The 15,236-nt window shown below is 39.2% G+C and overlaps 1 protein-coding gene across 1 annotated transcript in view; it reads right to left on the reverse strand.

Moving 5' to 3' along the window:
- The window catches only part of LOC126106408 (uncharacterized protein CG43867), a 429,676-nt gene that overhangs the window by 87,987 nt on the left and 326,453 nt on the right, over nucleotides 1-15,236 (reverse strand). Inside the window, exons 14-16 of the mRNA XM_049912680.1 lie at nucleotides 12,347-12,452; nucleotides 8,524-8,636; nucleotides 1,027-1,236 (exon numbers count right to left, since the gene is read on the reverse strand). Coding sequence (XP_049768637.1) covers nucleotides 1,027-1,236; nucleotides 8,524-8,636; nucleotides 12,347-12,452 — 429 coding nt within the window. The remainder of the gene's footprint in view (nucleotides 1-1,026; nucleotides 1,237-8,523; nucleotides 8,637-12,346; nucleotides 12,453-15,236) is intronic.

Consider the following 15,236-nt stretch of genomic DNA (forward strand, 5'->3'; position numbering starts at 1 on the left):
CAAGTACTTTCACATCTCATATTGGTATACTTTGAGTACCTTAAAATATTTCTGCATTTGGTGATGACCCACATAAGTCACAATTTTCGCTTCCCTCTTCGGAAGAGACTGTCGCATCCACCTAAATAACAATCAAAGGGAACTCAGTGTGACAAGCACTGCGGTCTCGTACAGCGGATGCGTAGTCTGAACCACCTGTGTGAGACATTTTGCCATGAAAGTGAGCAAATGTGTTCTTCAGTCAAATGTCTAATCACAGAGATTATTTGTAATTTATAAGTCATTAATTCTTAACTGTCAAAATTGAAATGAAACATTTTTAACTGAAAATGTGAGAATTTTTTTCCCCATCAAACTGAAAAAAGTTATTTTATCACATCAGTTACCTTACAAAAATTCCTGTTCCTTTCCTTCTGCACTGTTCAGTTTTTAGCAATTTTTCACATAATTAAACTGTGACACTTTCAACATTATACTTTCTTGAGAATGCTGTTTACCCGTTTAGCCAGCCTCTCTAATTTCTCTAGTTGCCATCATTTCTCCCATTGCTCAGCAGATTCTGGATGATGTACAGGCATTGTTTAAAACACAGAATGTTGTTGTTGATGTTGTCACTGTGATCTTCAGTCCCAGGACTGGTTTGTTGCAACTCTCACTGCTGATGTATCCTATCAAATTATCCTCATCTCTGTCTAACCACTGTGACCTACATCCACCTGAAACTGCCAGGTTTCATGTTACTATCATCATTGATTATTACAACTAAAGGATTACAATTATGTTTAAGTTTTCTCCCCGACTGTTATTAATTTAATGACACCTGTATTGGCACCGAAGAAGGAGAAAAATTGACAGACTTTATTTACTGTCCCGAACACTCACAGAGAACCATTGCTTTGCCTTCCGGAGAGAGAAGAGGAGGTACAGGGGACTGGGGAACAGAGGAGAGGAGAATTCTCAACTGCAGGAACGGCGCGCAGGCAGGCACCGAGCAACGAGCGAGAAAGCAGACGTGACGACACTTACGCGCGAGTGCTTAAGCTTGTTGGCGGCCCTGTTTACCTGGACCCCCAGGCGGTGGTGCGTGTGGCGTGACGTCTGCTTGACGAGTGCGCAAATCAGCTCCGACTGGAGCTCCGGCATGTCGAGGCACTGCTGGAGAGCGTTCTGGGCCAGCACCACGTGGTAGTCGATGCCCGCGCTGTCCAGCGCCACCGAGATGAACAGCTGGCACGACTGCAACACGGACAGCAGACACGGGGTCAGCCTCACGCCGACTACTGTGACTGGTCACAATTTTACAGCTTATCACTCTGGTCAGTACTTACCCACAGCAGGTGCAGCTCACAGCAGATACCACAAGATGGTACAGAATTTGGCAGAATTAAATTTAGGAAATTTCCCAAAACATTAAAATTGTGAAAATTTCTGTGGCCTAGTTATCCAGAAATGAGTGAATGTGTGTTAAAACAAATGTATTGCATAGTGGGACAATAATATGAACAGTTAGTAGGAGTGTAGCTAGCTATCAGTCATGAAAGAACACCAGGTTGCAAACTAGTACACGTTTCTCTAGAATAAATAAAAGTATTATTTTTATTGAAGGTGGAGGGGAGAGAAAGAAAAGGGAAGGGAAGAAACTGATGATATCAGCTGCATTGAGACTTTATGCGGAATCGGCAGTGACGGGTGACAATGTGCACTAGACTTTGGCTTGAACCGAGGATCTCCCACTTTCTAGACAGTTGCGTTAACCACTCCACCATCCAGACACAGTGTTTACTGATTGGCGACTCCAAGGAGTGTTCTGTGCACCACGACCAAATAATGGATAGAATTGGAAGGAGAATCAGCATTGGTCGTATTTTTTGTTTTATTATCCACAAAATCGATTTTCGGTCACTTAGTGACCATCCTCAGTGCTGTAATATACAATTAAAATTGGTAGGCACTGGTATCAACAAGCTTAGAGCGATCACATAAACTCATGTGATCTCTCTAAGCTTGTTGATACCAGTGCCTACCAATTTTAATTGTATATTACAGCACTGAGGATGGTCACTAAGTGACCGAAAATCGATTTTGTGGATAATAAAACAAAAAATACGACCAATGCTGATTCTCCTTCCTATTCTATGCAGTGTTTATTGCAACTGCATGGACTGTCTTGGTACATTCTGCAGCTGACCCATATTTCCACCTAGTATCACCTATGCGCAGCCCTATCCATGTTCTTCATGGCTGCTAATTTTAGATTCCTGCAGGAGGTCAAAAGATACTGTGCATCCAAACTGAAGGTTATGGATTCATTGCCCATCAAGGCGAATCAATTATATGACTGTATGGCTATTTTGGACATGTCTGGATGAATAGACACCATATATTCATACAATAAATCAAAGTATTAATGAGGTAACAAAGAAACTAACAATCTGATTAAAGAAAGGAAGAAAAAGGAAGAAAAAAATACATAATTATTTGATTATCTGTGAATCTGAATGGTGAAACCAGAGCTGCTACAGTTGGATACAAAATTCACAATGAATTGGATATAAATGATCTACTGTTCAAAGGCCCCAGGAGGAGGATTCAAATAATAGCAAGCCTGTGTCTCAGCATTTTCATTGGATCCCAGATGCACAGTGACGCTTTTCATCAATAAAATCATATAAAAATAATATTAATAACAGACATTTTTGTCATGAGCTGTCTGTGGTTGGAGCTTCAAGACTCAAGGTATTTTTACTGACAATACACCGCCTTCAGCCACAATGTTTTATTCTTCTCTGAAAGTTTAGCATGTTTTTGAAGTTGCAATTCCATTTCCATGCACTAGATTGATTTTTTTGGGTGTTACATCTGCTTTTGATTGACACCTAGTAGAAATGAAAAACACAGCTATTCCAAATCATTCACTGAATGTGAATTTCATGACATCAGCTACAATGGATATAAGTGTATTACCCAATCATCACACATAAAAAATTGTGCTGTGCTGTGACTTGAACCCGTATTTCTGCAATCCGAGCACTCATCTTAATCACTTCAGCTACCCATGCATGCTTCATGGGCCAAGCAAAAGCCCATGTGTCAGAGTCCATGTCCTTATAACATAGTCTTATGTACATCTCCCTTTTTCATCTTGTAACATTATTTGATTCCCATTTAGGGAGAATGACACTACCAGCATGAACTTTCATATGTCACAGCTACGTAATACATATATTCCCACTGCAGCTAATGTCTTGAAATTTGCATTCAATGAATAATTTGGAATAATATTTCATACAGCTGCTAACTGTCAAATCATATGTAGGAGATAGGTTCCATAAGTTTCCGGTCAGACCTTGAATACAAGTGTGAAGTTAAAATGCCTTTGAGGGAAGCTAGCAACATCTGTCAGTAGATGTGCACATGAATGTCAGCCTGCTACTAGCCTCAGTTAAATGGTGACACCCATTTGAGCAAGATGTTTCTTGCTGCTGTGGTGCAACAGACAAAATTAAGTATTATGCAGTGACGAAGTTTCAGACAAAAGAAGGATTTGCACCAACTGAAATCAAAGTCTGTTTGGAGGGTATTTATGATGATGCTTCCCCTGCATACTCCACAGTGAAGGAATGATATAAACAGTTCCGTCCAGGCAGAGAGAGCATCGCTGATGATTCACATGTTGGTTGACCTGTTGAGGTGGTGACTGAGGAAACCATCATTATTGTTGAAAGTGAAGTTCTGGGTGACAGTTGGTTGAAACCCAAGGGAACTGCATCAAGATTAAGTCACCTAAAAATAACCATTCTCTAGATCATGCATGATCACTTGCACATGAGAAAGGTCAGTGCAAGATGGGTGCCTAGGCTTCTCTCTGCACTGCAGAAGGAGCAGCGCATGACTTGTTGCACCATGTTTTCGGAGCTGTGCCATGGCAACCAGAAAGAAGTACTGGAATTCATTGCTACAGGGGATGTAAATATGGTTCTTTATTATGATCATCAGTCAGCAAGAGAAGCTCTTGGATGGTGTAAACCAGATGAAGCTCCACCAGGTCATGGCAACAATCGTCTGGGATTCCAGATGAGTTAGTTGATTTCAAGAAAGGAACACCACTGTGAGTGAACAATACTATGCTTCACTTCTGCACAAACTACACAACTCTATTAAACTGAAGAGGCAAGGAAGGCTGTCACATGGTGTATGTTTTCTCCACGACATGCACCAGTGCATATGGTGGCAATTGTTAAGGGTACAGTAACGGAATGTGGCTTCCAGGAGATTGACCACCCATCCTGTAGTCCAGATCTAGCCCTAAGTGACAACTGTCTCTTATCTAAACAAGAGAAAGATCCTCAAGGAAGGAAATTTGATGATGATGATGAAGTGAAAGGTGCTGTAATAGGACATTTTGCCAATAAAAAATCAGATTACTTTTTGAAAGGCACGAAGTTGTTAATTCACAGACGTGAAGAGTGTATTGAAATAAAGGATGATTACACTGAAAAGTAGCATCACTGTTTTATTTTTACAGCTTTAATAATGTGTCAGGCCAGAAACTTCTGGACCCTACCTCGTAAGTTTCATAAGCTGAACAGGGCATATGATGATAAAATGTCTTGATTCCCTCTGGCAGTGTCATTCTTTCTAAGTGGGAATCAAGCAACGCGAGATTAAACAGGGAGACTATATAAGAATGTATTTGTATACCCATATTTAAATTGGATGATTGGTGGGACATCAGCCTGTATAATTTTTATTAAAAATGAAACTCCTCCAGCTGTACTTAAGGTTTCATATTTATTTGGCTACTAGTTTCGACATTGCGTCAACGCCATCTTCAGGCCTGTACACTTTGATGGTATCAGTTGTATGTGGCTGAGTACTAGTCTGCAGTGAGATCAATACGTGCTCCACATGGATGGCGGGCAGTAACTAGTGCCAGAACAACACTAGTTATGTACAGCTGGAGGAGTTTCATTTTTAATAAAAACATAAGAATGTGGACTGTGACACATGGAGATTTTGATCGGGCTGGGAAGTGTGCATGGATAGCCAGAGTGGTTAAGGTAACCACTCATGATTAGTAGGACATCTATATTCAAGTCTCATATTTTCATACATCACTGTGGGATAATACATCTACCCTGACGTGACAAAAGTCATGGGATATCAATATGCACAGATGGCAGTATTATTGCATATGCAAGGTATTAAGTGCAGTTCATTAGTGGAGCTGTCATTTGTACTCTGGTGAGTCATGTGAAAAGGTGTCCAACCTAATTATGGGCGCACGACAGGAATGAACAGATTCTGAATGCGGAATGGCAATCAGAGGTAGATGCATGGGGCATTCCACTTCATAAATCATTGGGAAATTCAGTATTCTGAGATCTACAGTGTCAAGAGTGTGCTGAGAATACCACATTTCAGGCATTAACTCTCACCATGGACAACACAGTAGCTGACGGTCTTCACTTAATGACTGAAAGCATCAGCATTTGCATATAGTTATCAGTGCAAACAGACATGCAACACTGCGTGAAATAACTGCAGAAATCAATGTGGGGTGTACGTCGAACATATCCATTAGGACAGTGTGGCAAAATTTGGTGTTAATTGACTATGGCAAAAAATGACTGACATGAGCCCCTTTGTTACCAGCATGACATTGACTGCAGCGCCTCTCCTGGGCTCATGAACATACTGGTTGGACACTAGACAATTGGAAAACTGTGGCCTGATCAGATGGGTCCCAGTTTAAGTTGGTGAGAGCTGATGGTGGGGGTTTGAGTGTGGCACGTACTCCATGAAGCCGTGGACCCAAGTTGTCAACAAGGCACTGTGCAAGCTGGTGGTGGCTCCATAATGATGTGGACTGTGTTTACATAGAATGGACTGGATTCTCTGGTCCAACTGAACCGATCATTGACTGGAAATGGTTATGTTCGGCTACTTGGAGATTGTTTGCAGCCATTCATGGACTTCATGTTCGCAAACAACAATGGAATTTTTATGGATGACAATAAGGCATGCCACTGGGTCACAACTGTTTGCAATTGGTTTAACCTTTTGGACAGTTGAGGCGAATGACTTGGCCACCCAGATTGGGTAATACAAATCTCATTAATCATTTCTGGAATATAACTGACAAGTCAGTTCATGCACAAAATTCCGCACCAGCAACACTTTCACAATTATGGACAGATATAGAGGCAGGGTGGCTCCATATTTCTGTTGGGGGCTTCCAACAGCTTGCTGAGTCTATGCCACGTCAAGCTGCAACTTACATCCAGAAATTCAGATTCAGTGAATAATTTGGAATAGTGTTCCATACAGCTGCTAATCATCAAACCACATGCAAGAATAACACATTTGTTTGTGTTATGCGTAAAGTGTGTCAGACAAAAATAGTGAACAAGTGATTAGTGCTTACCAACATCTGGACACATGATCATTGCCTTCCTCAGTGAGCAACATCTAGATTTGCATTTACACTTCCGACAAGTCAGTTCAGCTAGCCGAAACAACACAACATATAAAATTCAGTAGAACTTGCCTCATAAATTGTTTAATGCTCACCTATGAATTGATAGCTCTGCAAAATTATATAAATGCAAATAAATAAAGAAATTGTTTACAACTGACCAAAAGCTGTGGGTTTGACATGAAATTTCTTCCTTTTACTGTAAACTTTGTGTGTTTATGCACAGGCCCAAATATGAGCACATAATGAACAGCACTATTGTAAAAGTCAAACAATGGAAATTGTGCACTGGAATGTCAACAATATTAGGAAAAAGATAATTGTTACTCATCATAATGACAACACACTGAATTGCACACAGGCACAATGAAAAGACTGTGACACATTTAGCTTTTGGCCAAATCCTTCTTCAGAAAAGAAGACACACACACACACACACACACACACACACACACACACACACACATTCATTTGAGCAAGCAGAGATGGCATGCTTGCTTGCATGAATATGTGTGTGTTTTCTTTCCAAACGGTTTGGGTGAAACCTTAATGTATAACAATCTTTTCATTGTGCCTGCCTGCAACTCAATGTGTCATCTTTATGGTGAATAGCAATCTAACTATTGTAAAATTGACAGGAATAATGGGACATTTGCTACTAGAATAGATCCTTGAATCATGAATTGTCATCTGGATCACAGAGGACAGTGATAATTATGTTAAATTATGTGAAGTGCAACTGAAAATGTGGAAGTTTTTCATCATAATACAAGACAAACATTTTATGGCCAACTGATAACAGTCACCAATAAATCCTCACTCATTCTTAAATTTTGTGTGACACATTTTCCTGCAAAAATTTATAACTGTGTCTGAAATGAATTAAATGCACTGAAATGTAATGAATCAACGATCAGGATGGAATCGATGAGAATGCAGTATATGAAATGATATCTGTTTAGACTGTTTTTATTTGCATAACCTGCAAGGTAATGACCCTCCAATGTAATGCACAATACATTTATTTAATAACTGCACCATCCACAGAATGCTAGGTGATAAATTGTAGCACATGTTGTCCCCAAAAATGTTTACAGAGTCCTCGAAAGTAGGAGCTCTGCAAATTGTTGAACCTACACAGATAACTAAAATATCAAGACTGAAAACAGCAGACTATTAGTAAAAATATTCCTAAGTTAAAAAAAATATGGGGGGAGGGGGGGGAGTAGTCCTAGCTTTTGAGACAGGTCCTTCTGTAACTGAGGGATTACTCAGCCCCCCCCCCCCCCTCCCAAAAAAAAAAAAATCCTCTTTTCTTCATTGAAGAGGGAACCTTCCACAAAAAAGAAAAGTACTCCTTATACTTCTATTTCCTTTTGTGTGTTCCTATTTGTTGTACTGGGGCCTCCACCCAAGTACTTGGTGGCATGTCTACCCTGTTATGAGTCTGACAATCTCATAAAATATTTGCTATTCCTCCAGAAGCACACAGTATAGCTATTTTCAAGCAGACAATTCACGTGAGATTGAAACCACAATTTGGGCATCTAATTATATAATGTCTCACACAACTGATCCATAAGTAAGCATGAGTCTTACACAGTAAACATTTTCACTCATTCTGACAAACAAACAATTTTTAGGGTCATACTTTCACATTTATGGAATGAGCAATTAACTGCATGACTAGATGCCCCAGTTGACATCTATGTGCTGTATGACATACACTTGTCCACTCTTCCACTTGAAAATTACTAGTGACCAGTAGTGGTTTAAACATAAATATACAATTTCACCATAAGTAATGTCATCTTTCAAGAAAGAGATTTGTGGACATGGGAATAACAAGATAGTTTTAAGTGCCATGGAATGACACAAGTTATGTATTAAATCACACACACACACACACACACACACACACACACACACACACACACACACACACACACAGAAATCCTCTCTCCTCTCACACAGAACTCTAAACACCCTCTCTGGTTGACCTGATCACAAATTCTTTACTTTCATTTTTTAGAATGACGAGTCACCTTGAACAGCTTGATGGCCTCAGCCTGTATCGTCTCGGATGACAGCGTGGTCAGTGGTGAGGCGATGCACTCTTTGCTGTGCAGCAAGTGCGGGTGCCTCCACAGCACGCAGTCTGCAAAACACCGAATGTCTTTCAAAGTCTCAGAGCATGCACTTACAACAATACCACACTGTGAATTCACTGTGGATTGTCTACAGTCAGTAGAGACACATCTAAAAGCAATGTGTTTAAAAATTCACACTTCTTAAATAATATGTACTGTTCAATATAGTATTACTGAACTAACCATTGCAGGGGTTGATAAAAAACAATGGGTTAGGTAAAAATTGAAAAAATTAAGTATCTCAGTACTTTCAGCATAGAGTAGCGTATTATGCATATTAATGGAAAACTGTATGCTGAAGGTCCATGATAGAAAATGGCAACTTCCTTTCATCTTCCTAGACTAAATATATGTTTCATTATGGAGAGAGATTTCCTCAATTTTTCAGACAGACAGCTGGGAACGAACAATGAAGCAATGGAGAGCCAGGGTTATCACCACAGCCCTGATGTCAGCCAAAAAGGTGGGCTTGTAGTGTCACCAGTGTGTGCAAAAATCACAGCTGATATTCATAGCAGATGCAGTCAAGCCTAAACTAAAATGTTACAATCTAAAGTGTATCAGTAGTGTGATGTTAGCTTTGGAACCAACTAAACCTTTAAGTAATTATATCACTGTGTTGTTGTTAACATTTAATTATACTTATTGTTGTATTAAGCTGCCACATCTAATGCCATAATAAAATGATCTGTGGTTGAATAAATAGTGTGGCTCTTACAGGGCACTTTTTTAATGGATTGGTAAGTTTTGCTGAGCAAACCAGCATCCAGTTATCCAGATTTAAGTTTTCTGTGATTTCTTTAAATTGTTCCTGGTAAATGCCAGGACGGTTCCTTTGAACCATCCTTGACGCAGCGTGAGCCTGTGTTCTGTCTCTAATGGCCTTGATGTTGACAGGATGTTAAGCCCAGTCTTCCTTCCCTCTTCCTCTTGAAGTGGGTTGGTGACAAACAGGCCAAGCTGTGTTTTGTGAAATCTCTGATTGTGGAATAAGTGAATCTTGTATAGGAGATTTCCCTTCTCCATAAACCACATATGTGAATAGAATACATGTTCCATGATATAGAATACACTGAGATTAGCAATATAAGTCTACAATTGTATGTATATTTTCATTGAAACTGCTCCGTGATCTTCATTACCCCACTGACGTACAGCAATCTGCTGGCAGAAGTGGGACAATTTTCTTTGGCTTAATCTCTGTAGAATGTCATAGGTATCTCACCTGGTTGATGATAAAATTCAAGTTACTGGTTTATGAATTAATATGCAATAGTTTTTGAGACAAGAAATAAAATAACTTTTATGCACTTCACCTCCCTGCACCCCTTCCTTGCTAAGGGACACCCTTTCCCGTTTTCCTATTGAGACCATATTACAGGCAACTCATTTTTTCACACAATAGAACAAAATCTCAGAAAACAGGAATTATAGCACTGTTGGTTAAGAAAGAACGACAAAGAAGTGCACCAATTACTGAAAAATTACACTGCTATCACATTGCCTTGTTGTAATTGGAAAAGATCAGAGAACAGAGACTAAGAAAAAAGCCTAGAACATGAATTTGAGGAACAACAGCATGGATTCTGAAGTAAGAGGGTAACAACAGGCCTCATTTTTTCCCTCTGTCAGTTAATGGATAAATATTGAGGAAAAGGAAAGGATCTAATAACAGTGTTCCTGGATTTGGAAAAAGCATATGACAATGTACCAAGGGGTAAAATATGGATATGCTTGAGAAAACATAATGTCCCTAGTAATGAGACACCCTCCTCTAACATTAACTTTTTTTTATGGAAATAGTCGATACCAAGTAACTTGTATAGGTGAACATTATCTCAGCTGTTTAGCTATACGAATTTCATGTGATTTTGTATATAATGTATTACATTTCAGGCTAAAATGTATAAAACGAAATTAATTTGTCACAATCAACATGAACTAATGGTTAAAATTACTCATCTTTTAGAAATATCTGAAATTACAAAATATCTGGCATACTTAAAAATTGCTATTACTAACTGCACAATCTGACGATATTTATTAAATTTATTTCTGGATTTATTTATAAAATAATGACATAACTTCTTCTTCTGTCAAGAAAGTTTGTAAACTCTTTTGTTTTGTAAATTCTTTGGAATGTTGTTAGTACTGTAGAATGTAAGTAATAGTAAGCATGCCTCTGATGGAATCAGATGTATTTTTATGATTGACACTAACAATGTAATTTGTGATATTATGGAAGTGGAAATTGTAAGGACGGTGTGGTACCGAAAAATGTGACAAAGAATGAAATTCAAGAGTATGACAGGCAAATCTTTATCAGTTATTTAGCCAACTGGAATGCACAAAATCAAAATTTCAGCCTCCAGAATGTACCCCTAGACACGAGAACTGCAGCCAGCAACAAGAGAAAATGAAGACAAGTAAAAAGTTTTTTTTCTTTTGTATATCTTACGCATCTCAGAGCTTTTGAAACTTTTACAGAGACAGAGAAATTTAATGGTGATGTGTGGGAGGGTAAAATTACGCCCTGATTCATTAATTTAAAAAGTTCAGATACTGTATGAAGGTTGTGAAAGCAGTCTACAAGCAGGAGGTGAAAGATCAAAACAGTTTAAGACAAGGAAAGGTGTTCAGCACTGCAGCTGACTTTTCCATTACTCTTCTTTATGCTTACAGACACAACCCGGAAAAAAAAAAAAAAAAAAGGTCAAATGAGCATATGGCATAGTTGGCCAGGAGGCCCCATCTGGAGAAGTTCGGCCACCAAGTGCACGTCTTATTTCAATCGACATCACATTGGGTGACTTGCATGCCGGTGATGAGTATGAAATGATGAGGATAACACAACACCCAGTACACGAGCGGAGAAAATCTCCAACACGGCCGGGAATCGAACCTGGGCCCGCTACACTGTAGGCAAGCACATTACCACCCAGCTAAGGTTTCGGACACAATCATGAAAGAAATTAAGGAAGAAGAAAATGATGATCTCAATGCTTTTGCTTTTTCTGATGACTTCGCTATTTGGGGAGAGACAGAAATAGAGATTCAGAGGATGCTGGGTTATTGGAATAAAAATTTTAAAGAATTCAAGTTGATTGAGGGTAAGAGTAGGACAGTGGGAATTAAGATGAGTGGCTGGGGTACCCACACCTCGTAAGATCATACTGGAAGGAGAGAAGGCCGAATGTGTGAAAAGTTTTGAGTATCTCAGTGGTGTCGTTTCAAGTGATGGAAGTGCCAAACTAGAAGTCTTAAATAGATTAGCAAAAGGATCCTACTTCTTCCACTAAGCAGGAAGTCTAATATGGGATAAAGGAGACCTTTAAGAGCTAAGCAGACCACGTATAAAATGTACCTCCTGCCCATCCTGACGTATAGTCTGGAGACCTGTGTCATAAATAAGAGAGAAGAGAGCCAGATACATGATTGTGAAATGAAATTCCTTAGGTCAGCTCTATGTCTGATGCAGAGGAGAGAAAAAAATATACCAGCACAGAAATCAATGGAGATACATCATTCACAAAATTCCTACCCGGCTCACTGGCACAAATTCCTGATGGTGGTGATGATGATGAGAACCAAGTTGGGGAGAGGCAGGGGATAGTACAGAAGTATACATGAAACATCTAAAATATAAGCTATTCTAACAACTAACTAATTAGCAAATAGCCACAGGCACACGCAGGAAGTGGAGGTAAGGGTCACTCACTGGGATCCCCATCAGTCTCCATCAGCTTCTGGACGAGCTGCTCGTACTGCGTGCCGGCACTCGGGCCCCCGCCAGACACCACAGTCAGGTGGTACATCCACTGGTCCTGTGTGGCACAATGCAAAACACACTTGTCAGCAAAATCTGTACCTCACTACAAAATCTGTACCTCACTATTTATCTGACAAAAGGGGACCACAACATTGGGATCATGGATTTACTTCAAACATTGTACACCTTTAGTAGGCCATTAAAGCAATATAATGTGCAAATATTAATATGCACTATTCTGGAAATTCTGAGAAAATTGCAAGAGAATTTTTATGTGTACATTATGTAACTGATGTATCTGTGCACAGGTGCCGGCCATAAGAAGTCAGTGTGGTCGAATGGCTAGTGTTTGTACTTTGCGAGAGGGTCACGGATGAGTAGACGGTTCGAATTGTCATGAAATTCGATAGTCGCAGAACAGGGGGTCACCTTAATTTTTGTGGTGAAAGTGTAAATTCTGTGATATTCAAAAATTTTGCATCTACATTATTTATTCTTGCTACATTAGCAATGTCTCACCGCTATGCAGGTTAAATGCCAAATGGGGTCTGCCTCTGTGTCTGCAGCTTGAAGCATCAAGTTGCAAAGCAGTTCTTGCTACTTTACCAGATTGAATGTATAAGGGATTTCACAAATCACAACAGGCATACATTTTTATGAAAACTCTATGCATTTCTCCGTTTTTTTGTCAACGGTTAAAAATATGTTGGTTCTAATAATTAAATGTAATTAAAAATAGTAAGATAAAAATTCACTAAAACTTCATGCAAATACATATGGTTTCATTTAATTATATTACCTCTCAAATGTCATATAAATTTAAAAAATGTGACCAGTGATGAAAAAAATATAGATTACAAATTATGTTTGAGTGGAAGGCAAACCATCATCTTATGGAGCTTGAATGCTAACCATTTGACCATTATGAACTCTAATGTCTGGCACCTATGTACAGATACATAAGCCACATAATAGATGCGATTTTCTCAGAATGTCCAGTGTAGTCCACCTTACTACTTGCACATTATGTTGTTTTAATGGCCTAATAAAGTTGTACAAAGTTTGAAGTGTCTGAGATCCCAACATCGTGGCCTCCCCTTGTGAGCTCGATTCCTCGTGAGTGAAACTGGAGGTGACCTCCAAACAGCACTGTGTCTGTTGACTCTGCTGCATAAACAATAGAGTATGCAAAGTAAAACAAAGCTGTAGCTTTCAAAGTAATGCATACAAATGGAACAAAGATGTACAGTCAATGGAATCACCTTATCATTAACTGCCTTCACTGTTATGGAAGCTAGAACTAAAGCAAAAAACAAGAAATGTAATAGTTATAACAATACAGTACTGTCAATAGATACATATAAAAGCAAGAGGAACACATTAGCCAGCATTTTAAACTATCAGCTCCTTTCTTTCACACACACATGGCTTCCTCTCATCCTGGCCCTGACTGACCTGTCCTTCCTTTCTAACTGTCCCCAACTTGTTCCCTCTCTCTTTCGCAAGGAAGGAACTAATAATTCCAAAAGCTAAGACAGTTTCAGCTGTTTTTAGTGTGTGGACCCTTTAATCTACAAGTTTTGAATGTGGGTGTTTTGAAACACGGTTATGTACAATGCCAGCAGAGGTCGGGCCTAAACTATCTCACTTACAACACTGGCAACCTCGAGGACCATTTGCATCATAGCCACTACCGAACATTTTATGTACTCTGTTTTACTCTGTGTTGTAAGAGGCTACTTCAGATACAATTACCACTACCATGCAGTGGATCGGTGATGACTCTCGCCATGTATCAGTTCTTCTTTTGAAGGAGCAAAAATTATGGATGTCTGAGACCCCCATATCCCTCCCATTTTGGTCTAAGTTCTTTTCTGTTAATGCTCACGCCCGACTGCCACGTTAAAGTATCCACAGTACATATGTGTCTGTTAACAATATTAAGAATTTCACCTCCAGAAGGTAGGTCTGCTTGTAATAGTACAGTTTCCCAAGTTAATTTTTATGCTAATAATAATTACATACTTCTCAATACATAAGGAGGTACAAACACTTATCACTCAAAACTTATACCAGGATGACTAGATTACTAAAAATTTAACCCCAAAAATACTCCACCAATGTGACAATATATTCCATCTCAAACAGAAAAGTAATCCTCATACACAGACAGCTGATATGGAATTGGAAATAACACTCTGACAGGTACCCACAGGAATGAAGATGTAAGGGGAGAGCTGAATGTAAGTCCTCTCAACACAAAAACCTTTTGGAAAGGATATTTGTTGCTTAAGCTGTTCTGTAAGCTCAACAAATTGTATAATGTTTAATAATAATCCAGCAGATCTGCTTTTTATATATTTTATTTACTGTAAAATCCCTCCAGGGATTTCTATTTGAGTTCACGAAGCATCTCTGTAATACTCGTGGGTAACGAAAACTATCGGTAACAGATCTAGCTGCAAGCCTCAGAATTGCTTGAATGTCTTCTTTAATCCAACCTCTGGGGATCCAAAACACTCCAGTAGTACTCAAGAATGGTTCACACTACTGTATTATAAATGGGCTCCTTTACAAGGGAACTGCACTTTTCCAAAATTCACTCAATAAACCAAATTCGACCAATCGCCTTCCCGACTACTGACCTCACGTGATTGTTCCATTTCCTATTGCTTTGTAATATTACTCCTAGATATTCAACTGGCATGACTGTTGAGCTGCAGGCCAGTAATAATGCCCTCAAACATTAGCGGATTGTTTTTCCTACTCATCTGCATTACCTCACATTTTTCTACATTTAGAGCAAGCTGCCACACTAAACAGAAATTCTAAGTCATCC

Source organism: Schistocerca cancellata, chromosome 10, assembly GCF_023864275.1.
Source record: "Schistocerca cancellata isolate TAMUIC-IGC-003103 chromosome 10, iqSchCanc2.1, whole genome shotgun sequence".
Lineage (NCBI taxonomy): Eukaryota > Metazoa > Arthropoda > Insecta > Orthoptera > Acrididae > Schistocerca > Schistocerca cancellata.